We start from the raw sequence: 24,533 nt of genomic DNA, 5'->3' as shown, positions 1-24,533 counted from the left end.
ATCTACTTTTGGGGTGTGATATGTACTTAAATTGGTGATAGGAATGAGGGAAAGATCTAGACAAGGGGTTCTAGGAAATTTGAAGAGGGAGAGGGGAAAAATTAAGCTGAAAAGGATTAAGGGACCTTGGATATTCCTATGAGGGGGATTATCCACCCTCCTCCAGTGTGGTTTTTTCCTTTCCTTCCCCCAAGGATTGCAACAGCTGTACTCACAATAACTTGTTTATCACAATGGTTTTTGCTTCATTTCCTGAATTGGAGAAGAATAAGGAAGGCCTCTCATGTTGATCTCCAACCTTCCCCTTCTTTTCTCCTAGCCTTGAGGGAAGCCACATGGCACTGTGGGAACAGGAGAGAGTACTGTGAGGCAGAATACCTCAGTTCTGGTTCAGGCTAGGTAACTGCTTCCTTGTTGGACTGAGTATCATTCCCCTTTCCTGGGCCTCAGTTTCCTTCTCTGTAAAAAGAAGAGATTGAACTTCCTCCCTAGCACTTCTCTCCTTGACTAGCCTTTGAGCTGCCTTTCAGTTCCTTCCCTAAGCTTTGCAAGTCTTTGCAAGTGCTGGCATTGAATTTTTTTTTTCATGGTGCAATAAAGAGAGCTGAAGGAGAAAGCTGACTTTGTTTCTTATTTCTGACATTTACTGGCAGTATTTTGTTGTTCTTGTAGATAACCTTGAAGAGACCTATTAAGTTGTGACTCTTTTGTGACCTCTTTTGAGATTTCACCATTTCCTTATGCTCATTTGACAGATGAGGAAACTAAGGCAAACAGGATTAAATGACTTGCCCAGGGTCATAAAACTAGTAAGGTCTGATTTTAATTCTTGGACTGTGCTAGATGTGTGACCAGCTACAAATCATTTTCTGTTCCTTAGCCCCACTTTCCTTGTTTGTAAAGTATGGTACCTCTAGTTTGCCCTTATATATATCTTTTCCTTATATCTGTCTCTGATGGCTTACCTCTGCTTCTCCTGGTCAGTATAATATGTTATAACCTGCACATATTCACCATATTTTTCTCCATTGTCCCTTGGATAACTCCTCAATTCTTTAGAACTAGTTGCAATTAGAGACTTATTTGTACAGCATCATCCAAGCACTGATTGGCTTTCATTTCAGGGAGAAGATTGGGGTCTTGGAACTAGTGCACATTCCAAGGAGGTCAAAAACAAAAAAGCAAGGTCCTTTGTATAAAAAGTGTTCAATTGCTATACTTTTTTGTGATAGTAAAGAACAAAGAACAAAGTAGGTGTTCACTGACTGACCAAACCCATTTCTGATGCTTAGGCCATTCTCAACTCTCAGGGCATTCTGATCTTCTTTTTAAAACTATATCCTTGATTTTTAAAATGTATCACAGGGATTTTAATACAATTATTGTAAAAAACAAATATGAAGAATTTAAGGAAGACTCTTGAACCAATGTAGTATGAAGAAAACATATGTATATGTGTATATATATTTACATATATGTAATGGCTACAGTGATTTAAATGGAAAGAATAATAAATAAAAACAGTGAAATAAACTTGGACTTAAGAGACAGTAAATTTTCGCTATGGTTGATGATACTTTTGGTTGTTTTTCCTCAAGCTGTTTTTTAAATCTTTGTTACAAGTGAGTAGAGAAGAAGGGATCTATTCAGAAATAAAGTTGACAAAAATAATATTGACACATTGTTCACTTGTTCAATTCTTGGCCTGATACTTTCTCCATCTTAAGTAATACCCTGAGATAGTTACTGATAAGGCAGTTCTATGACATAATATAGTCAGCACAATAGATAGCTTGAGTGATTATTGATGTCATTTAGGAGGCACTGTGATGTGATATTCTGGGGTTTGAGAAATCAGGAGCATCTGGAGGATTTCCCCATTCATAGGGCTTCTCTCTTCAAAATTTAAGATGTGGACAATCTCCCTGACAGTGATAAGGACCTTTATCCTGTTTTAACTTAATATGAATAATCAGAGGATTGTAGTTACTTAAAAAAATTTTATGTGATTTTTAATGTATGCATGGGAGACACTTTCTTGGAAATTTTGCTCTACCAAATCAAATGTATTTTTATGTCAACATATGAGCTTATATTTTCTAAATACTTTTTAGGCAATTTTGTGTTTGCAAAGATTTGGGTTTTTGAAGAACAGTAGCTTGCCTATTCACTTTATTTTCAGAGAGTCCTCTGGGGATTATTCTTATAAAGATTCTTATAAATTAAGATGGGAAAGTAGGCCCGTGAATAAGAATTTTTACCCTTGTTTTTTTTGCAGCAATACTAAATAAAGTCTATGGATTTTTTTCCCCAATCATTTGGTAGCTTTCTCTTTTCCCACCATTTTGAATTAATTTTTTAGTTTACTGTCACACAGGTCTTGGTCTAGTTCAGCTTCTCTTCTCAGCTTTTTTTCATGGATGTCCTTTCTGCTTCCTCACATGGGAGCTGTGATGGCAGGGGCCAAAATGTAGTGTTTCTGATGCTTTTGAGATTTGTTAAAAGTCTTTCCTTTTTAAAAAATCAGTCTATCATCTTCTTATTTCATTCTTAAATGCCCACCAGATACATGGCTTAACATGGGACTAAAGTTTATTTTTCCTCCTACTGTCTCTTTTATATGCATTTTGGTGGTGTTCTCTTATTGACAAGGGTTTGCTGGTTGAGGTGCTTTCTAGGCTTTGTTGGGGCAATTGGGCTTTGTTGGGGCAATTGATTTGTATCAGGTAAACTTCCTCGGGACACAGTCTACATTGATCCCTTTTTTATTATTTCTATTTCAATATTTAACCATTTCCATCTTGTTTAATGCTTTATACTTTTTGTCATCTGGACTTATGTGCGATGACATCATCATAGGTAAAATGAAACCATTTATGTATAAAATAAATCTCCAACACTAGACAGTATAGAGAAATTGGAGTTATAAGATTGCTGGAATGTAATATAAGATTCTCTGATTTAGAGTTAGAAGGAAACTTTGAGGTCTTTTTTCAGAAGAAGCTGATACTCAGAGAGGAAAGAGACTTGCCCAGTATCACATGTAACAATTAACTGAGCTGGGGTTCCAGAGTAAATGATCTTGTATCAGGCTATCTTCAGGATTAGGGGAGAAGGAGGTAGGATTTGAACTAGCCTTAAAAACATTATATATATATACACACACACACATATATATATATATATATTGATATATTGATATATTGATATATTGTTTCTGGTGGAAGTACTTTAAGAGGTTTATTGTGAAAAGAACCATGTTTATCTAGACTTAGGCTCGCTTTTGAGGCTAGGCTTCTTTCTTGCTCCGTGTGTAAAATAATTTGACCGTTTCAGTCATGTTTTATCTGCCTGATTTTGGGATTTTCTTGGCAAAGATATTGAAGTTTATTTTACAGATGAGGAAACTGAGTCAGTTAAGTGACTTGCCCGAGGGTCACAAGTCAAATTTCAAGTCTAGGGTTTTATATGTTGCACCATCTGCCTACCTCTGTAGGTCTACTGTTTGTCTTGGTAAGGATGGCATTCTTGCATTGGCAATGGGATATATTGAAAAGAGCATTATAGTTTTGGACATCTCTTCAATTTTCCTTGGAGGGGGAGCAGACATATGCTTCTGTGAACAACAGCAACAGTTGTGAAGTAGTCTGAAAGTGGAAAGCAATATTGGAATAGAAGTCAGAAGAGCAGAATTCTGGTCTTCATTTTTATGCTAACTTGCTTAATGACCTTGAGAAAGTAACAAGTTTGTCAGAGATTACTCTGCAAGGAGCTTTGGGAGATAGAAAGTGTATGGTTTAAGTGGAGTTTTGGGGAACCATTTTGTTTTTGTTTTGTTAGGATGGGGATAGAGGAGAATCACCTCCTCAGCATTGTGCCCATTTGGAATACAGATTTTTGTGATATTTATGAGAGTCAACCCATTTTGAAACTGAGGTCAGTGCACGAAGAAGAGAGAAAGGACCAGGGCAAAAGAAAAAAAATAACAGAAAGAGTCTTTGATTTGGTATCAGAGTGACCTTAAATCATTTAAACCTCTTGAGCAATTTCCTCAGCTTTATGGTTGATGGGGATTATACTGATTTCTTAAGGTCATTTTTAGTTCCAAAATCCTATGACAATTCTAAGGAAGGATGAATTTTGAAAAGCATAAAACTTTCTGTATGCCCTTCTCTGGGCTTAGTTTCTCCATGAATAAAATCAAGGCCCCTAGGTTCCCATGAAATGTATATTTTTGAATTGCTAGCAAGAATAAAATTCTGGAAACCCAGTTACATCTGCCAAAAATGCTGGATAGCTTTGAGAGGTAGGAAGATTCACCATAGCAGATTGACAAGGGGTCAAGGACAGGCCTGGGAGGTCTGGCCTGGACTTGAGGACATGTTTATTTCTTTGTGGAACAGAGGGGTAAGAAGACCTATTCCCCAAAGATAGACTGTGGTTTGCAGAGTAAATAAGGAGGGAGCAGGCCCACCTGGAGGCTTCTACTACATGCTGAAATCTTTCTAACTAGCTATTTGTTTTGTCCAACAGCCACGATTCCCTCTCAGCTGAGGTGGGTGGCCTGTGGCTCAGTGACCTGGTGTCTGCTTAGTCGTGACTGGCATTATCAAGAACACGGTGCTGGCTTTCCCCCCTCTGCTTCAGTTCCTTCTTCCTTTCCTCAGAGCAGTGACTGTATGACTGGTTGGCTGAGTCACAGAGCCCCCTGCTTCTACCCTGTGCCAAAGAATTTTAGACTCATAGTCAGAGGGGGAAGGGAACAGAGCTGGAAAGGCCCTTGGAAATAGAGATATATAAAGGCCCTCTCTCCTTCTCTGCCTACTTTTCAAAGTCTTAGAAGAAATCTGTCAGGCCTTACCTTTGGCTAAGAGGGAAATGGCATTCCCTTTAGGGATTGCATGGCTCAATGAGTCCTCCTTGAACTTGGGTGGATAATTTCTAATATCCAGCAACATCCCCTTTAGACTTCTTGCTCAAGGAATATGTGTTTATGTGTTCCTCATGCATATGAATCTTTGTGGGAATGCCCAAGGACATAGGCTCTCTTAGTGACTTAGCTCCATCTAAGGTTTTTTTTTGTTTTGTTTTGTTTTTTGGCATTGACCATGTGTATCCCCAGAGCCCATCCAATCTTTATCAGAAAGGGAAGCAGTGAGGAGGTGGACCTCTGATTCACCTGATAAACCACACTGTTCTCTTGGGGAAGGCCCTACTCTCCCACACTGACTGTAAAACAGCACCAGCCCTTTTTTTTTTAACCTTCGTGTTCAGCCTGAAACATATGCCACTCCAGCTCTGCTGAGTCCTGGAATGAGAGGTGGGGTCTTCTCCCCAAACTTGGCTTCAGGAAAGTTTGCCTATCTTTCCTTCGGTTAAAGAGCAGGAGGATCTTGTCCCTTGGCAGAGAAACAAGTTTGAGAAACTGGAGACCCACACCCTATCGGTGCAAGCCTGACCTTTAAAGGTCAGCTAGTAAAGGTCAGCTGGTAACTAGTTCACTGGTGGATGATCTGGCCAGACAGCTAGCCTTGCCCTTTGTTCCTACTTGGGAAAGGGTTTTCAGATGTTGAATTGGCTTCAGTGAAAATACTTAAAAACTTAAAATGCTGGATTTGGCTTTAAGCATTGTCACTGGGGTTTCTGTATGGTCCCTGGCTGGTCATTTCACTTCCTTAGTGGGGTGGCTTGAACAGTAGGACACTGGTGCAGAGGCATGTGTCTAGTGTGCCCATGCCTTTCTGCCTCCCCCTTCCTGGGATGCCAGATGGGTCATAGGATCATGGTTCTACAGTATATACCATTTTTCTCCTTTTAGAGAAGAACCAGAGAAAGGGATTAGACACATAGAAAGGGGGCATAGCTAGGATTCAAACTGATTCTTTTTCTACTGTATCATGTTGCCTCTCAGTAATTAAATGATAAATGGTGAACTGTATTATTTTCAAAGAACTTTAATAATCATTACCTCCTTGAATACTTGAAACAATTTTGAGGGGGGGTAGAAGAAGAAAGGGAGGGAAACAAGTATTTCAATGCATACTATGAGCCAGGTACTATGCTAAGCATTTCATTTCTTATTTAAACCTCACCATTCTGGGAGGTAGGTGCCATTATTATTTCCATTTTACAGTTGAGGAAACTGAATAGGCAGAGATTAAGTGACTTGTCCAGGGTCAAACAGCTTAATAACATCTGTGTGAGGTTGGATTTGAAAGCAGGTCTTCTGATTCCAAGTGTCTCCTGTGCCAGCAGCCGTCTTTGGGTACCGAGCAGGTGTAGATTTATCATCTCTAGTTGAGAGATGAGAAAACTGAAGATGTAACATGACCTTGCCCAAGGTCATACAGTAAGTTAGTGACAAAAACTGTGACTAAAGCTCAGGAGTTTTAATTTCCAGACTGTTGTTCCTTCTGCTATATCATACTGAAACATAAGTATGTAAATAAATCATCGTGTACAGTGGAAAGACCTCTGGAATAGGTCATAGGAAACCTGAGTCTAATTTCTGGGTCTGACCTTGGGAGGGAGACTCAGTTTCTTGATCTGTTAAATGATAGGCATTGAATGATATGTAAATGCTTTCCTGCTCAATCATTCTTTGTTCTTGGAATCCTTCCAGCCCTAGGATTCCAGTTTGAAAGTTCTGACCATCCTTGCTATATATTCTAAGGTTCTTTCTAGCTGTTGATAGAACCTTTGATCTGGAATCAAATCCAGTGTCAAACACTTAACAGCTCCATAACTCTGGGGAAGTCACCTCAGTCTGACTCAGTTTCTTTAAGTAGAAAACTGGGGAAAACAAAAAGCACTTCTCTTTCAAGTAAGAAATCAGCATTTGTGAAATGCTTATTAGCACAGTGCTAGACATTAATAAATGCTTGTTTTCTTTCCTTCTAACATTATACACTCTAAGGACCTTTGTAGTTCAAACATTAAGGATTCAAAAGTATTAAGTAAGCTGTTTGTGCCATCTCTTTTTTGAGTGACTTTTGATTTTAATGACTCAAAACATCACTTATTTGATATTCTTTAAAGTCCAGGTTTCTAAGACAGTGTCCTCTATTGTAATAGCTTGCTGGTGGGTCTGCCTGCCTCACCACTCCAGTCCATTCATTCAGTGATCTCTAAAGCTTGACTATGGCACACCCTTTTCCACTAAATTTTAGTAGCTCCCTATCACCCTCAGGATCAAATACAAAAATCTTCTGGTTCAAAGCCCTTCATAAGCTCTTCTCCCCCACCTCCCCCATTCCCAGGCTTTTATAAAGGCAGGTACCCTCACTTGGACTGGGAATTGAGTATGTAGGAACTTAGCAGGTAGGCCTTCTGCTCCCGGGAATTTAAGGATAACTTTGAGGTGGATTGTGGTCAACTGTTCCACACCTGCCAACATGTGCTCCCCCCTTCCAAAAGCTGTCCAAGAGATATCCAAGATACCCTGAGGCCAAATCCAGTATCCAGTGGTATCCTGTGACTCTAGCCTCTTTACTGTTCCATCAACAAGACATTCCCTCTCTTAGCTTTGGGCATTTTTGTCTCAGGGCAAAGGTGCTAGTAGATATGGAGGGGGAGGAGGGAGAACCAGGAAAGATCTTCAGCTGAAGGTGAGATTTGAGCTGAGGGAAGTCAGGAGAGAAAAGGCATTTCAGATATGGAGTAATTTTTCTTTTGCCTCACCCTTCCCTTAAACCTTGTTTTTGGTTGATCATGCTCTCCCTGTTCTCCCTGTTCTGGCCTTATTTTCCTTCCTTCACAGTTTGGACCTTAAAGTTAACCAGTTCAATAAGGCATTGTTCTCCACCCTTAAGTACTTTGATGCTTTGACTCCTCTACATGTCCTGCTAATTCTCAATCCTGGGTTTTTCTCAAAATTAGACTTTTCGGATTCTATTCCTCTTCAATTTATAAATACATTGGAAAAGAAGTCAAATACAAGTTCATGTTTTTAACCTTAATTGGGCTTCTACTAATGCATAGAATTACAAAATCTTAGAGAACCTCATAGTCCAACCAGTCCTCTATGCTTCACAGCTTCTGGCAAGTGCTTCATTCACTGATGCTTAAAGATGAAGATGGCAATGGAGTTACCCAGCAAGAGATTAAGAATCAGAGAAGCCAACTGACTGGCAGGTCTCTAATAACTTCACTTACCAGAGTAGAAGAGTTCTCCTGGGGAAATGTGCTTTCAGTTGAGCCGTAGATCAGTATTTGAATGGAAATAATATTTAAAGAATTGACTTTAATAAAAAAAAGTTTTCAATTTTGCTATTGATTTTATGGATTTCAACAGACTTTGTTGTTAAGGGACTAGTAGAAAAGGAACATCCAGACAGAGACTTTTTTGGCTATATAAAAATATTTGGGTATAACAGTCACTAGGAGGCCATTGATGTAGTTTGGGAGAGAGGGTATGATGGCCTGAACTAAGTTGATAGCTGTTATGTAGTAAAGAGAAAGATATGCTTTATATTCAACTCCATGGACCAGTCCCTTCTAGGCTTCACTATCTGTATCCACATTCATTGTTTCCATGACATAGCCATCTCATCCTCTGTCATCCTTTCATGGCATTTCATGACTTCAGTCACTCTCTTCCATGATATTTGAGCCCAAATATAAAATCTGTTTGCCAGGAAGTGATGGGATCAAGATCTTAGCTTTTTTCAGCTCTTTCCATGGAATTTTCTTGGCAATTTGGACAAATCTGCCAGTTTCTTTTCCAGTGGATCACCTTTTGTCAGAAGTCTGTGCTATGAGTAACCCTGAATGACATAGATCAGTTTCATTGAGTTGCCCAAGCCCCTTTCCCCCCCACAATGCAGTGGATAGAAATTATAGGATTTGGCAATTGTGTGGTCATGGGTGGGGAAGGCGAAAATGATGGTCCCCCTTGACAGGAATAGTCCAAAGCTGCTTCTCTGAAATGTTTTTTAATTCTGTCTTCAGAGCCAGGGAGAATTATGCTGTTATCACATGCTAGATGTGAGCTATGTCTCCTGTCTTCTCTAGATTTAAGATTCCTTCCACTGACTCTCATGGTATGATTTCCAGTTTTCTCAAGATGCTAGTTACACTTTACTGGATGCTTTTTCCTATCTTTATATAGTGCTTTCCATAAAATGTCCCCAGAACTGAACATCATTCAATATACTAGATGTAGTTCAGATTCGACCTTCATTACTTACTAGTTGTATGATGCCAGGCAAGTCACTTAACCCCAATTGTCTCAGTTGTTCATCTATACAAATGAGCCTGGAGAGGGAGCCTCCTGTTGTGTGATTAAGGCAGAGTTCAATGGGATTCTCACCTTCTATGTTGTCTCATGAGCCCCTCTTATAAAAGATCACATATAAGATCAAATCTATAAGACCTCATTAGCTTTTTTTTTTTCCCATTTCAAATTGTCGACTCAACTTATATTCCATTAAGAACCACAGATCCTCTTCAGGAAAAATAAATTGCTGTGTAGGCATGCTTTCCCAACCCTGTACTTACAAAATTGATTTTTCTTAACTCTAGTCCCTCATCTTAGTATATATGGAGTTGTGATTATTTTGACCATTTTTGTATTCTTTTCAGCTTTCTGCAGATTTGATAAGCACACCTTTATCCAAGTTGTTGGTAAAAAGTTTTAAACAACTTAGGAAGAGGGGTAGATCATTGCGCCAGTCTACTAGAGACCTTTTCCCAAGTTTACAATTAATGAAGTCGGAATTCACCCAGTATTCTCTAGCTTACACCTCTCTATCCTGTCAGACTTTGGAAGATTGTTTTTGCAGAAATCTAAGCGAATTATATCTACTATACTTTGTAATGGGTACGTAAAGGAAATAGGTTATTTTGGCCTGTCCTTTTCTTCATTTTCCCAGGAATTATAGTCAAGATCACAAGATTTCCCCTCATGCCTGGAATGTGTTTTGGGATTTTTCTTGGCAAAAATACTGGTGTCCTTTGCCATTTCCTTCTCCAGCTCATTTTACAGGTGCAGAAACTGAGGCAGATCATGTTGTAAATATTTTAGGGCAACCAGGGTTAAGTGACTTTCCCAGGATTACACAGATAGTAAGTGTCTGAGGCCAGCCTGGTACTTTATCTACTGTGCCACCTAACTGCTCCATCATTTTACTACTATAGAAGGGAAAGAAGATCTGAGAGATCAGGGATTCCTGGGAGTAGTCAGGAGGGCAGATGGTATCTTTTTCATTACTTGTATCCCAATAGCTGGTTATTGGGTTAGGTGGCATTTTGAGATGATCCTTAAAGGAAGGGTTGGGTTTAAAGAGAGAGAGAAGTGGTTGTTCCAGATGAAGAGGGCTAATGTGTTTGGTGGGTTGGCCCTCAATAGTCAGCAAAATATTTTGAAGCCATTACTATGTGCCAGGCACTGTGCTAAACAAAAAAGATAGTTTTTGGCCTCAAGGACAAGAAGAGGGAGTGTGTGTGTGTGTGTGTGTGTGTGTGTGTGTGTGTAGGCTAGAGCCTGAGAATGAGTAGAGATGGAAGGACTCACCAGTGAGAGAACGGGTGCCATCATCTATTCTATATAGTGGTCATCTGTTTTGTATAGTGATGTTTTGGCATGATGGACAATCCATTAGACTTGGATTCAGAAGATAAGCTGATGTGAGCTATAATGTCTCCCATCTTCTCTAGGCTTAAGATTCCTGTCTGTCATGGTATGATTTCCAGTCTTCTCAAGATGCTAGTTGCACTTCACTAGATGCTTTTGTAGGGATCAGATTCTTATTACTTGCACTATCTTTGTCTTCAGGTTGCTTTGGGGAAGGTGCTTTGTAAGCCTTAAAATGTTCCAAGGAAGGCCACTGGCTTCTCCTTTATGGCTCCTTCCATTTACTTGTTTATACATGTGCTCTATCCCTTCTTGAGGGCAGGGGTTGTTTTTGTCTTGTTTTGTATTTTTAGCATTTATTTGGTTTATACTATCAAGTTTTTTACCTGGCTAGAGTATGGCTCTTTTAAAAATGCTTGCTGATTGATTGCTCTTTCTGTTTGCAGTTTATTGCTTGGGAGGTGGATATATTTCTATGGAATCAGAGAGAGAGAGAGAGAGAGAGAGAGAGAGAGATCCCTTTCTAGTAGGAGTGGGAGCAGCTAGGTGGTTATTAGGGGAATTCTATAGATGAAATAGGGGCCTAGAGCCAAGCCTACCCTCCTCTTTCTGAATTCAAATATAGATTACAAGCTGTATGTCCAGTGGGCAAGTCATTTGCCTTTTTGGAGAAGGTGGCAATGAGGAGGATATGAAGAGATTGAGCTGTTAAGAGGGAAGGGAACAGAGATATTGTGACTTTGGTAAAGTCTTTTTCCTTCTGGGCCTCAGTCACTCCATTTGTCAAGTGAGCTGTTGTGGTGTAGACATATCCGTCTAGCTTTGTTCAGGAGCATTAGCACCAGGTGTTGGAATAGGAACGGGTCTGAGCCCTTTCCTATTAACTTACACTGCAGGGTGTGGAGCACAGCTGATAGACCCAAAGAAAAAAGCAATCTCGTGTTGGCTAATATAGAATGCTGGAGGTGACTCTGGCTGCCTCCTCCTGCAGGGCCCACAGCTGGCAGCCTGGGGCTACCCATTGTCTCCTCACAATTGCCTTCGAAGGGGCAGGCCAGAGCCCTGGGGTGTGCAAAGCCCCACAACCAATTTTCAGAAAATGGGGACAGGAAACCAGAATCTAGGACAGCAAGTGGGTTACACAACTTCCTGTCCCTTTGTGCCCCTTTGCCAGTTTTTGGTTTAGTGTTGACAAACAGTTTAAGCCTTAGAACTCTTCTCCCTTTTCCCTTCGGAGCTTTCACTTTTCCCCAAAGGTTCTCATCACTCACCCTTGGGATTGTGTGGAAGCCTTAACCTGACAAACCTGTGCTAGAGTAGGAACAGTCCTTAGCACACAGAATTTCAGAGCTGGGGTGGGGAGGGGGAAGACAGAACAGAGAATGTCACCACTGGAAGTGTTCTTCAAACACAGACTTTTAGCATTAAATGGCACCTAGAACAGAGCATGCCAGAGCCAGAAAGACTCTAAAAGAATATGAGCACTGAAAAGGATCTTGGAAAGCATTTTGGCAGTGGAAGACATTCTTTAAAATGCAATGGAAGGAATCAGTAGGGTTTAGATATGAAAGATCATTTAGGTCCAGCCCCCTCATTTCACAGTGGGAGAAACTGAGGCCCAGAGAGTTTACTCTTAAGTCCTCTTATCCCAAATTTAGTGCTTCTTAGAGCATAGAGCTGTGAGGGACTTTATTTAGAAAACAGACCCCAAAATGTTAACACTTGAAAAGATTTTAGATTCCAACTCTTACTTCTTTCTGGAAGTATCTAGGTTCCAAGGCAGAAGGGCAGTAAGAACTTAGGTAATTGCGGTTAAGTGACTTGCCCAGGGTCACATAACTAAACAAGTATCTAGGGTCACATTTGAACCCAGGACATCCCATCTCCTGGCCACCTGCCATTCCTTGATCAACCTTAACATTGACCAGGCTTTAGGTAAACAACAGAGCTCTTCCATGCAGTATGCACTATGCCTGCTACATAATAGGTGCTTAATGAATATTTAATTGATAAATTGCCACATTTATTTGGCCAAGAACTGGGCTCTTCCTTTTTCTTCACTTCAGTTTTGTCCCGGGCTAGGGGGGTGGAGAATCTCTGAAGAGAGCTGATGCCTTTACCATTTCCATTACCTGGGCCTGTTCCCAGCCAATCTTCATGGCGTTGCCAGGAATTCAGGGCCCCCCTTCCCCCCATACCACGTCTGAGCAGTGACAGCTGAAGGGCTCTCCTTGATAGCCATAGAAAAACCTGTGAGGATGTTGGAACAGATTTTGACAACTTGTCTGGGAAACCATCTCCCCCATTCTCTCCCTCCATCTCTCTTTTTCTTCTCCCCTTCCCCACCTCCCCCTTCCCTCCCTGTTCTTTCTCCCTGCTGTTCTTTCTGTGAGAGTCTCTCTTTGTCTCCCTCCCTCCCTCCTTCTCTCTGACACGCAGTGATCTCCCCAGACAGGCGTCAGGAGAGAAGCTGGTTTTTAAATTAACACATGGGCTCAGCTCTCTGATGGAATTGACTGTGCCAGCTAATGCGATCTGCACATCTTGCTACGGGCCTGTTGCTATTAATAGATATGACATGCATGGTGACTAAAATGGTAAATTTTAGTCAGCAGCCTTAAAGCTGCTGATTGTGCCTATCAATTAAAATAATATGAATAATGATGGCTGACATTTAGATAGTGTTTTCTGGTTTATAAGGGGTTTTGCAAATATTTGATCCTTGTAGCAACTGTATTAGGTGCAAGTATAGACAAGCACAGATAAGATATCAGCTCCTTGAAAGGGTCATGGAGATCATTTATTACAATCCCCTAATTTTATAGATGAGCAATAAGGACAGAGTTTAAGTGACTTTCCTAAGGTCTCATAGTAAGCTAGGATTCAAACCTGGTTAGATAGTGGTTGAACCTGGATTTCAACTCACCTGATTCCAGTTTTCTCTTGTTTTCTGGGCTCTCATGTCCTATGGCTTTAATGGGGTTCTGGCTGCCTCCTCTTTGTTCCCCTAACCCCATCTCCTCTCTCTCTTTTTTTCCTCCCCTGCCATTTTTTCTTCTCTTTCCTTCTTTCTCCCTCCCAATCCACACCAGATTTTAGAGCTAAAAAGGACTTTAGAGGTAATTCAGCCCAGAAAGGGCAAGGAGGGGTTGGAATCCAGATTTCCATCACCCAGTTAACAGATATTTCTACTATTCAATGCTGCTTTTATAGTTATCCCTTATTTTCCATCCTGTGGCAAACCCTTCTTTGCCTGTTTTTTATCTTTCCCTTTCTCACAAGTCCCTGGACCCTGTGACTGGGGCAAATCACTTAACCTGTATTTAAAGTGGAGATAGTACAAGTACCTCACTCCCAGGACTGTAAAACACTTAGCCCAGTGCCTGGCACAAAGTAGGTGCTTAATAAAAGCTTGTATTCTCCCTCTCCCTTTTCATTGTCCCATCTCACTCATCCCTCTTGACCTTCCAGACACCAAAGGAGGTAGCATTTTCTGGGCCAGAGTCCTGGGGTGTCTTTGCCGGGCTGGGAGTTGGGTTTCTGTGTTGTGGTCCCATTCATCAAGTTCTTTCTCTCTACCTTAGGAGTCAAAAAGCCCTAACTGGCTCCCTTGGGGTAGAATTAGGAACAGCTGGCTCCCTCCCAGCCAGAGGGGAGGGGGTCTGGAGGTGTCTCAAAGAAGAAATAAATTAGCTCCCGATGATCTAGTTGAAAGATTCACTAAGACTCTGAAGGCTAAGCTTCCTTAGACTCTGGCCCTTTGTAATCACTTAAGCAGAGAGCTTAAGTACACCTCAGTGCGTTTATTTGAGGGTGACCAGGGGTGAGATGTGCTTAATTTCTGACTTTGAGTCCTCTCAAGGAAGCTAACAGAATCTGCATTACCAGTGTGTTTATGGAGATTGTCAGGGATGGGAAAGAAAGATACAGTTTGAATTAATACTGACTTTATGGAAACCAAGGCGAGAAGACTTCCTGTGAATTGGGCCCCACAGTAAGGGTCTTCCCTTGTTGGCTAATGACTAAATAAATACTCTTGCCTAGAAAGAGCAGCCAACTTTGGCAGCTGAGCACTAACTGTCTTTTGCTTCTTTTGCTTCTAGGCTTTTTTGCATCGCATCCGACAGAATGTGGCCGATTCAGCGGACAAGTGTATTACGGAGGAGAATGTCAAGGTTTGTATGTCTGGGTCCTGGACAGTGAGAATAGTGGACGCCAATACATGGGAGGGATGTAGGATTGCTTTGAACTCTCACGAGAGGTGGAGATTGAAGGAGTGAGGAGCTTCTTATTTTTATGCTTAGCACCCTGTCTTATGGACACTTTTTTAGAAGCATCTCTCCCTTCTTTGTTTGCAGTATTCTACTTTGTGGTACTCATTAGTCTGAGTTTAATTATGTTCTGCATTCAGTGCAAGTAAACAAAGGAAGAACATAGGGTTTGTAGTTGGAAAAATCTTTTACTATTCTTCTGTCTTCTATATTATTGGGCAAGTCCCTTATCTCTGTCTTGGTTTCCTCATCTGTTAGTCTAGATCAGAGGTTTCAACTATAATAGAATAGGGAGCCACTAACTATACATAAAGATCTTTGCAGGCTCATAATGACTTAGAAAAACCCCAATATGTTATATTTTTCTTTATTTTGTTAAGTAACATCCAGTTGTCATCTGTTTGGCCTACACTTGGGGAGTTTTGTGGCTCACATGTTTGACACTTCTGACCTAGATAATCACTGTGGTCCCTGCTATCTCCCCAGCTCTAAGTCTATTATAGTATGAATTAAGCCCTCTCCACTGTTGCTGGCTCCCAAACAAACACCCTTGTAAGATGCAGCCTCTAGTGCCATCACCATTACTTCGTGGGAGGTCAGATGCTGTTTTCTCTCTCCAAACTCCTTCTAATTGTGTGCTTGCAGATGAATATCTAGGCCTCAGTCAGGCTTCTCAAGGCTTTGACCTGTGGAGTTTCTGAAGGAATCAATAATTCCTCCATGTGGACAGAAGGAAACTTGGATTTTGCCCCAGCTTCGTTGGGGAATCCGGCTCTGGGCTAGCTGAGGGAAGTTAAAGGGTTTTTCCCAGCTCCTGCCTGACCCCTGGCTTGCATTAATTTTGAGCTCTAGCCTTGAGCTAGCTGCTTCTTCTAGAGAGCCTGAATGAATGATTCCAGATCATTTAAATTCATCAGCACTTAAATACATTTTAAATGAAATTTTTTGTTCTTATATCACTCATTTCCAAATAAATTTCCTCCCCAGAGAGCCATCTCTAGTTACAAAGAAAGTGGGTTGGAGGACAGCCAAGTGGCTCAGTGGATAGAGTCAGGCCTAGAAATAGAAGGTCTTGTGTTCAAATGTGGTCTCAGATGCTCCCTTACCTGTGTGACCCTGGGCAAGTCACTTAAACCCCAGTTGCTTAGCCTTTACCACTCTTCTACCTTGGAACTGACACTATCAGTAAAGAAGTTAAGGGTTTAAAAAAAAGGGTTAGTGGGAGATGAAGTTGTAGAGGCCAGATTATTGATTGTGAGTTCTGGGAGGGACCTTAGATGAGAGAATTTCAGAGCTGAGGGGAAGAATTTAAAAACAAACAAAAAAAGAAAGTGGGGTAGATGGAAAGCAGACCTGTGAAACTACTGTCTATGTTGGGTTCCATATGCATAGTTCCATACTTCTGCCAAGAAGACAGAGAGGTACATTTTCTCCCTTTGATGCCCCAAGCCTGGTTGTTGTGAATATACAGCATTAAATTTCTTTCCTCTTTCTCAGGGTTCGGCTTACTTCACTTTGCATCACTTCACATAGATGTGGGGGTAGATCCAAGGTTTAGCTAGGACATGGTACTTGTCCTCATGGAGTTCATGGTATATGAAATAAATATGACATATATACATAAATAAAAGTATAAATTACACTGTATCAAACTTAAACCCCCTACTTTTAACACCTATCCCATTGTGAGATGGAATGATTGTCAAAGATTTTTAAAATTTATTTTAAATTTATTTTTATTTTTTTAGGAAATTGAGTTCCTAAAGCATAAATGACTAACTAGAAAGGAGTAAGTCTTCAGTATGGGAGTTTCCACTCTCTTACTTTGTTTCTCTAGAAAATGTTAGGTGACATTTCAGAAAGGAATGATTATTGCCAGTTTGGGGGCAGAGGGGCTTCTGAGAAGAAGTAGCATTTGAATTTAAATATTTTAATGGTATTTATTTTTTTTTAACCCTTAATTTTTGGTGTATTGTCTTATAGGTGGAAGAGTGGTAAGGGTGGGCAATGGGGGTCAAGTGACTTGCCCAGGGTCACACAGCTGGGAAATGGCTGAGGCTGGGTTTGAACCTAGGACCTCCTGTCTCTAGGCCTGACTCTCACTCCACTGAGCTACCCAGCTGCCCCTGAATTTAAATATTTTAAAGACTGACTGAAGGGCTAAGCCTAGGGCAGATAGGAAAGCTTTATTAAACAGTACATGTGCTGGCCATGGAATGCAGGACTAAAGAGTTGGAGCTTTCTTGATAAAATAGTAAGAAATTTTAAGGGTTTTAAGGAATTGACAAGATATAAAGTTCAAGAGAGTTTGTGAAAATGGAGGAAGGGAGACATGGATAGTAATGAAGGGTGATGACTAGGAGACCTGGGGTGGTGGCTGTGGGAATCCCGAAGAAGGGAGATGCAAGAGATGGTGTCCCTTCCTATGAGATACTCTCTCTTTCAGATTCAGCTGTACTCTTGTATGTTTGCTTCTTTAATAGTATTTCCTGGTTCTAAGTCTTCTGAGACTTCTAATATGGGTATTACCCTAGATTCTGTCCTTGTTTCTCTATCTTTCTTTCTGTTTCTCTTTGCCTTTGCCCCCCCCCTTCTCCCCCCCTCCCTATCTCCCTATCTCCTCCCCATCTCTCTCTCCCTCCCCCTTCTTCCCTTTCTTAGCAAGTCTCATTTACCCCCTTGCCTTCAATGGCTACTTCAGTGCAGAATTCCCAGACCTACAATTCTATCTGGTCTATTTTCTGAACTCCAGATTGCCTTAAGGAACAAATGACTGAATCAGCTAGTGAACAGAAACATAAAGGACCTTGTTAAGCAAAAAGGATCTCTGCCATCAAGAAACTTACTTTCTAAAAGAGGAAGATTATATATATAGGGGGAATGTTGACCAGAGACAGGTCATGAAACTTATTGGGACCATTAAGGCAGTGACATACCCCATCTAGGGACAATGGTAGGGCTGCTGCGATCAAGATTCCAAAACTGGAATGGGGAGTTGGAGAGGGATAGTGACATTGCCAAGAAGAAGGCCAGAGAGTAGGGAGTAAAGAGAAGTAAGGCCAGGGCTTTCCTAAATTAGTGGGTCTGGTAAGTAAATATATTATTATATATCCTCAATAAAGGGACTGGGAATCGAAGGGATAGAGATGGTAACTCAAGCTCAGCCTGTTCCAAACTAAGTTTATTACCATTCCCTCTAAACCTGCTCCTTCTCTGAATTCAAGATTCTCCAATGTTTGTAACCTTGGTGCTATCATTAATCTTTTCATCCATCATCTTTTCCACCATAATATATTTTGTTTTTCTTACCTTGTCTCTATTCCTCTACCTTAGACAGGCCCTCACTATACTGTTATAATAATGTTTTATAGTTACCAATTATTATGAAGATATTTTATCCCCCTTCTGGGAGCTGGCAAACAATTTGATCCGGTTTATACATGTATTATCATGGAAAATATTTCCACATTGTTCATTTTGTAAGAGAATAATCATATAAAACCCAAACTATAAAATTAAAAACTCAAATAAATTGAAATGATAAATCATATGCTTTGATCTGCACTCTGACTCTAATAGTTCTTTCTCTGGAGATAGAAGTATTCATTTGCTCCTCATTGGTTACTGAGTAAAAGTCTACATTTCAGACCTGTGCCAATTTGATCACTGTTGTGTCAAGTGAAACACTTTCTTTACCTTTTGTGAACCAGACTGCATCACCCCATTCATATTGTACTCATCCTCTTGCATACCTTTGCTCACATTGTTCCTCATGCTTCAAATAACCCTCTCTTCTATTCCTCCCCTTTTTAATGTAGTCCCCACCTATACTTTATAGTCTCTATGAAATCTCCCATGACCTTTTCCAACAACCCTTAAACAGTGTCTTGTACCTGAATGCATTTATCATGTAATTTTGTATCTTTTTGGTATATAGATTTAAGCATTTTTCCTTACCCGGATAAATAATAAGTTCTGTGAGGGCTAGAACCAAGTCTTATTTTAAAAAAAGGAGGAAATTAGTTCTCTAGATATGCCATAGCTTGCTCAAATTCACACTGACTTTAACTCTCTTGAGAAGCAGTATTGGTACAATGAAGGAAGCACTGGATTTGCAGAATGGACATTTTAGAAATGGCTTCATTGCTAGGGCTTGAGCATGAGGCTCAGGAAACATTTGGATGTGGGCCTCTTGACTCCAACTAACATGAGCTTTCTATCTCCCTTTAGATTCTCTTTTCCAACATTGAAGACATCCTGGAGGTTCATAAGGAATTCTTGAATGCCTTGGAGTTTTGTTTACAACCTGAGCCTCAGTCTCAGCACGAACTTGGAAATGTTTTCTTAAAATTTGTAAGTAAAATTCAATGTCTGGGTGGCTTGTATCTTCCCTTTTCCTCCACTCTCTTCCCAACCTGGTTGTCTCCTTGTTCTTTCTAAGCTCTGCTCCCTTAAGGGAAGGAGAGGAGGTCTTATCTCCATGGTAGCTTTTTTTAGAGAAAGGAAATAGGAGGGCAGGGTGGGAGATCAATCCTTGGCCAGAGACTGGAACAACAAACAGAAAGGGCCTCAAGTCCACCTTGGTAAGAATGTATTTTTAGAAAGTCTTCCCTCTTTGTGCAGAGAACCTGTTCTCTTTTCCTTAAGTTTCTTGGGTTGCTTTAGAAAATACTGGGATCAGATTATCAAATAAAGACTTGTGGCACCCTGTCTATAGGGAACATGGCTCTCTTCAGGTTCCATGGAAATGCTCTCAGGGAGTAAGAAAAGTCAAATAAAATTCTCTTTTTTTGAGGGCAACACCAACCACTCCTCAATTTCCTTCAGTAGATTGCTTAGACTTACCAATGCCACCTTTCTACTTCAGACAGCCATCACCCCAAGCCTTCATCACTTCTCCTGGGCAGAAGCCTCTTAATTGCTTTCCCTTTCTACAATCTTCTCTGAAGTACATTGATTGTTTTTTTAAACCCTTACCTTCTGTCTTATACTATGTGTAATATAGGATTTTAACCTTGCCATGTTGGCTTAGGGCAAACCTGTCAGTTGCCCTGGATGGAATGTTGAAGGTGGCATGAGCCACAGGGCAAATATCAACTGCCAGTGGACCAAGAGTATAAAAAGCCCTGGAAACCCAGGGCTGGGTTCTTTTCTGACCTGACTTCGCCCTGACCACTCACTTACCCCTTACCCCCTGGGCCTGGGCTGTGGGAGTGAAATGGGTGGTGGGAGTGTGGATCATGGGTAGGACTAGAATAGGTAGGATTTTAAGACCCAATCTTCTAGAGCAACTCAATATTATTATTATCATCACCAATAAGATTAGCCCAAAGATCAACTTTATTTCCTAATCAGAGACCGCATCACTCTGACCAGGGCTGCCTGTCCTCAGTCAGCTTAGACCTTCCAAGGATTTCTACCGGCTTCAGTCAGATAATCTTCAACAACAGATCTTAGTTTTTCCTAGCCCTCTTACCATTACCTTGTTATATTGTAATATAGGATTTTAACTTTGCCAACATGGCAATGTTAAAATCCTATATTACATATGTCAGTTAACCTCAGTTTCCCAGACTATACCACTTTTCAGCCTTGGAACTAAAGGAAAGGGTTTTTTTTTTAAATCAAGGAAAATGGCACCAGAAGCCTTCATGCTGCTTCTTATAACCTTGGACATATAATTTAACGTCCCTTAGTATCAATTCTAAGACAGAAGATATGGGTTTAGAAAAATATTTACCCTCTTCTTCTCCATTTCTTAGAATTTCAGAATATTTCAGGCACTATGGTAAGCCTTGGAGATACAAGGAAAAGCAAAACCACTATTTCCATGCTTCACATTCTGATGAAAGAGAGGACATATAAAGAGATAGGTATGTGTAAGATATATGTAAGGCAGATGGAAGGCAGTCTGAGAGGGGAAGGCACTAGCAGACTGAGGGAGCTGAGAAAAGTCTGTACAAGGCAGGATTTGGGCTGTCTTGAAATAAGTTTAAGAGGTAGAATTGAGGAAGGAGTTCATCCTAAACATGGGGGGATAGCCAGAACAGAGGCACAGAATAGCCATTGGAGTACATGAATGGAGAATAAAGTGTAACAACACTAAAATGGTAGGTTGGGGCTCCAGCTTAAGAATAACTTTAAATGTCAAATATTGTTGTTGATCTTGGAAGTTATAGGGGACTAATGGAATTCATTGGGAAGGGTGGCATGATGAGACCTACACTTTGGCAACTGAAGGATGGATTGGAGTGGGGAGAAGCTTGAGACAAGGAGACTAGTTGTAGTAGTCCCAGCTGTCAAAGGAGAAGAGAGAGGGTGCATATGAAAGAGATTGTGAAGGTAGAAACAAAGTTTAGCAAGTGGCAGCAAGAACAACTCGTCGTATTTAGCATGAGTGAGGATGAGGATACAATTGGGAAGATCATAGTGTACTCAACAATAATAGGAAAGTTTGGGAGTGTTAGGGTTTCGAGGGAAAGAATTTCTTTTGGAAATGTTATGTGGAGGTAGCTGCAGGACATCTTGTTTATTTGGAGCTCAGGAGAGTGACTGGGTTTGGATATTTATTTCATATGTATTTCTGTGTATACAGGTTGTCTACCTGTATAAGCTTTTGGAGGGCAGGGACTATTTCATTTTTGCCTCTGTAACCTCAGTGTCTAGCAGTGCGTGGTGCATAGTAGGCACTTTAAGTCCTTGTTGGTTAATTGAGCTGACCATTGATTTAGAATTCTAAGGAATCTTAGAATAGGAATCATTCGGTCCAGTGGTATCAAACTCAGATATAAAATAGATCCCTGATCTGCTGGATACTGATTTAGAAAACTACAAATTAACATTATCTATGTTGTAGTCTCTTTTTATTGCTTAATTATATTTTTGTATAATAACATAAATTATGTAATTCTTCCAGCCTACTAGAGAAACAAAAGCTAGCCCATCTACAAAACTTCAACCTGCAGCCTCCCAGAGTTTGCCACTAGTTCAACAACGTCTTCCCCAATTTTCCAGATGAAGAAGTGGAGGCTCTGCGTGGTTGGACTTGCCCATATGAATAATGGAGAAAGAACTGCAATTTGACATATTGCTCATCCCTCCCAACTTTTATATTCTCTATGCTTGTGGTCCTTATAGCTTTGACATTTTTTGTTTGAAGAGCCCTTCCAGTTTTAACCTTCTGTGTTCTGTTGGCCTTCTAAATTACCTTTTGCTGGAGCCTGGAAATATTGGGCCTGAAAATGTCTCTTGGGCCTTTCCTTAGTGCCCTGAATCCTTCCCTGAATCTCTTCATAGGCACTTGTCAAGCCAAATCAGTGCATTAGCTAGAGAAAAGGCATTTGCTTCAGTCAGCACTTTCATGCCTTGACCACACAGCCAACTGGCCTTCCTAAGACCTCGTTTGCCCATCTGAATTCTCCCTTCACTGCTCTTGATGCATCCCTTGATCCTCCCTCAGCCTGGCAGGAAAGTCATCCTGGAGCATCCACAGGGAGAACTAAAAGCTTCGAGGTTTATTCTTAGGCTTCCCCATCTCTTCCTTTTTAGAGACAATTTCAGGGCTGAATAGTGCCTTGTACATCAGTTCCAATCAATTGCAATTGTTCAGTTTTATAGATGTTGAAGTGGGTCCAGAGAGGACTGATTTTCTGAAAGTCACAACATGTCATTTACTTTCCCTGCTTTGACTAGCGGGAGGCTTAGGTGTCAACTCATCCCTGCACCTGGTTTGCTGTGTGAGCTTGGACAAAGGCACAGGGATAGGAGGTGAAGGGGAGGGATGCATGGATGGGAAGGGAAGACATTGAGAGGAGTAGAGGGCAGGAGAGGTCCAAAGGTACAAGCCACATTGGACCTTTCTCGTTAGGAGTCCAAGTGGTGCCTGCCTGGCTAACATTTAGAGCCCGGCCCATATTGTGTGAGGGTGGTCTGGCTGCTAGAGCAGGAGAGGGGATGGATAAAAGGGGGCCTCTATTTCCCTCACTCTGTGTGTCCTGGGTATAGCAGCTGCTTCTGAATGTGTCTGTACCAGGCCCTTCATGTCCTGAGCAAGACCAGGCCTTACTCTTCCCCACAGCTGTCCCTCATCAGCAGCTGCAGTCTTTTCTGCTCATCTCCCTTATTTTTTTGTACACCCAGCCTCCTTCCCCAACCCCCATGACCAACATCTTGTCATTATGTAACTGCTAGTTTCCAAAAAAAAAAAAAGAGAAAACAACAAAGACCCATGCAGGGTCCCATGGAGGAAATTAAACACTTGAGGCACTCCACTGTCAAGAGCATAGTTTTCGTATTTGTGGGGGTCTTGTGCATGAAAACCAGCTGGAGCACACTCAGTGAAAAGCAGCAGAATGTACATCATTATTGTATTAGGTTGGGTTTAGCGGAGGACATGTTGTCAGGTGATAAATATAACTTTCTTGAGCCTCAGAAATTTTGGTTCCCAGTATCCCACGTCCTGAAAGGGTGTCTGGGGGAACAGGGGGAGTTATAATATTTTCCTAGGATGTCAGAGCAGGAAGGAACCTTGGAACATGGAATATTAGAACTGAGAGAACTAGAAGGGCCTTTACAACCAGGCTTATCAGAGCTAGTTCTACTGCCTTCGGACCAGTAGCAATGTTAGAAATGAAGGGACCTTGGAACAGGGAATGCCATTGCTCAGTGGATGGAGCACTGGGCCTGAATTCATGAAGGCCAGGAGGCAGCTATGTAATCCAGTTTTTCAGAATCTCCTCATCAATGGCTTTAGGATCTGTTTGTAGATATTCACTTGCTATATGGCCCTGGTGGTGGTTGTTCAGTCATTTTTCAGTCATATCTGACTCTTTGTGACTCCATTTGGGGTTTTCTTGGTAAAGATATTGGAGTGGTTTGCCATTTCTAGTTCTAGCTCATTTTATAGATGAGGAAATGGAGGCAAATAGAGTTTAAGTGACTTGTCCAGGATTAAACAGCTAATAAGTATCTGAGGCCAGAATTGAACTTACTCTATCCTCTGCACTACCACTTATTAGCTGTGTTTGCCTTAATCCACTGGAGAAATATTTTAACCAAGAAAACTGCATGGGACAACAGTAATGAGAGAGAGGGGAAAGGACTTGCTTAAGGGCTCACATTTAGATTGAGGACATTTTTTTCAAGAGGTTTATTCTAAAAGCCATTATGAAGAGAAGTGCCTTCAGCCACCTGTAGGAGAAGAGAGGGAGACAGTTGGGCTAACAAGGTTTATCCCCTTTTGGGGCTCAGCAATAAAGAAGAGAAGATATAAAGTGAAGTGGGGTGTGGAGTACCCTTTGTAGGAGAGGGCATCAGAGGAGGAAGTCTTGCTTTAGGTTTTGAAGGTAGTTCAGTTCCTCCTTTCCTTTCCCATCCTCCCTCCCCAGTTAGAACATAAGCTCCTTGAGGACAGGGGTTCCTTTTTCTGTATTTGTATCCCGGTACTTATCACAGGGCTTGGCACATAGGAAACATTTAATAAATGCTTCATGCTATATTGCCTGCCTGTCTCCCTTTCTGTGACTTGAAACCTTTAGGTATAGGTAACCCTCTGTGCTAGTTTAGTCTGTCTACTATTCTGTTTCCTCCCCAGACTATGCCAGTAGTAGGAGTAGTAGGAGGAGTAGGAGTAGGAGTAGGAGTAGGAGTAGTAGTAGTAGTAGTAGTAGTAGTAGTAGTAGTAGTAGGAG

General features: G+C 41.1%; 1 protein-coding gene across 1 annotated transcript in view; it reads left to right on the top strand.

The window, feature by feature from the left end:
- The window catches only part of PREX1 (phosphatidylinositol-3,4,5-trisphosphate dependent Rac exchange factor 1), a 230,217-nt gene that overhangs the window by 74,636 nt on the left and 131,048 nt on the right, over positions 1-24,533 (top strand). The window contains exons 2-3 of the mRNA XM_044663811.1: positions 14,677-14,748; positions 19,075-19,197. Coding sequence (XP_044519746.1) covers positions 14,677-14,748; positions 19,075-19,197 — 195 coding nt within the window. The remainder of the gene's footprint in view (positions 1-14,676; positions 14,749-19,074; positions 19,198-24,533) is intronic.

The sequence above is a fragment of the Gracilinanus agilis genome, chromosome 2 (genome assembly GCF_016433145.1).
Source record: "Gracilinanus agilis isolate LMUSP501 chromosome 2, AgileGrace, whole genome shotgun sequence".
Lineage (NCBI taxonomy): Eukaryota > Metazoa > Chordata > Mammalia > Didelphimorphia > Didelphidae > Gracilinanus > Gracilinanus agilis.
This window is presented reverse-complemented; position numbering and strand designations above follow the sequence as displayed.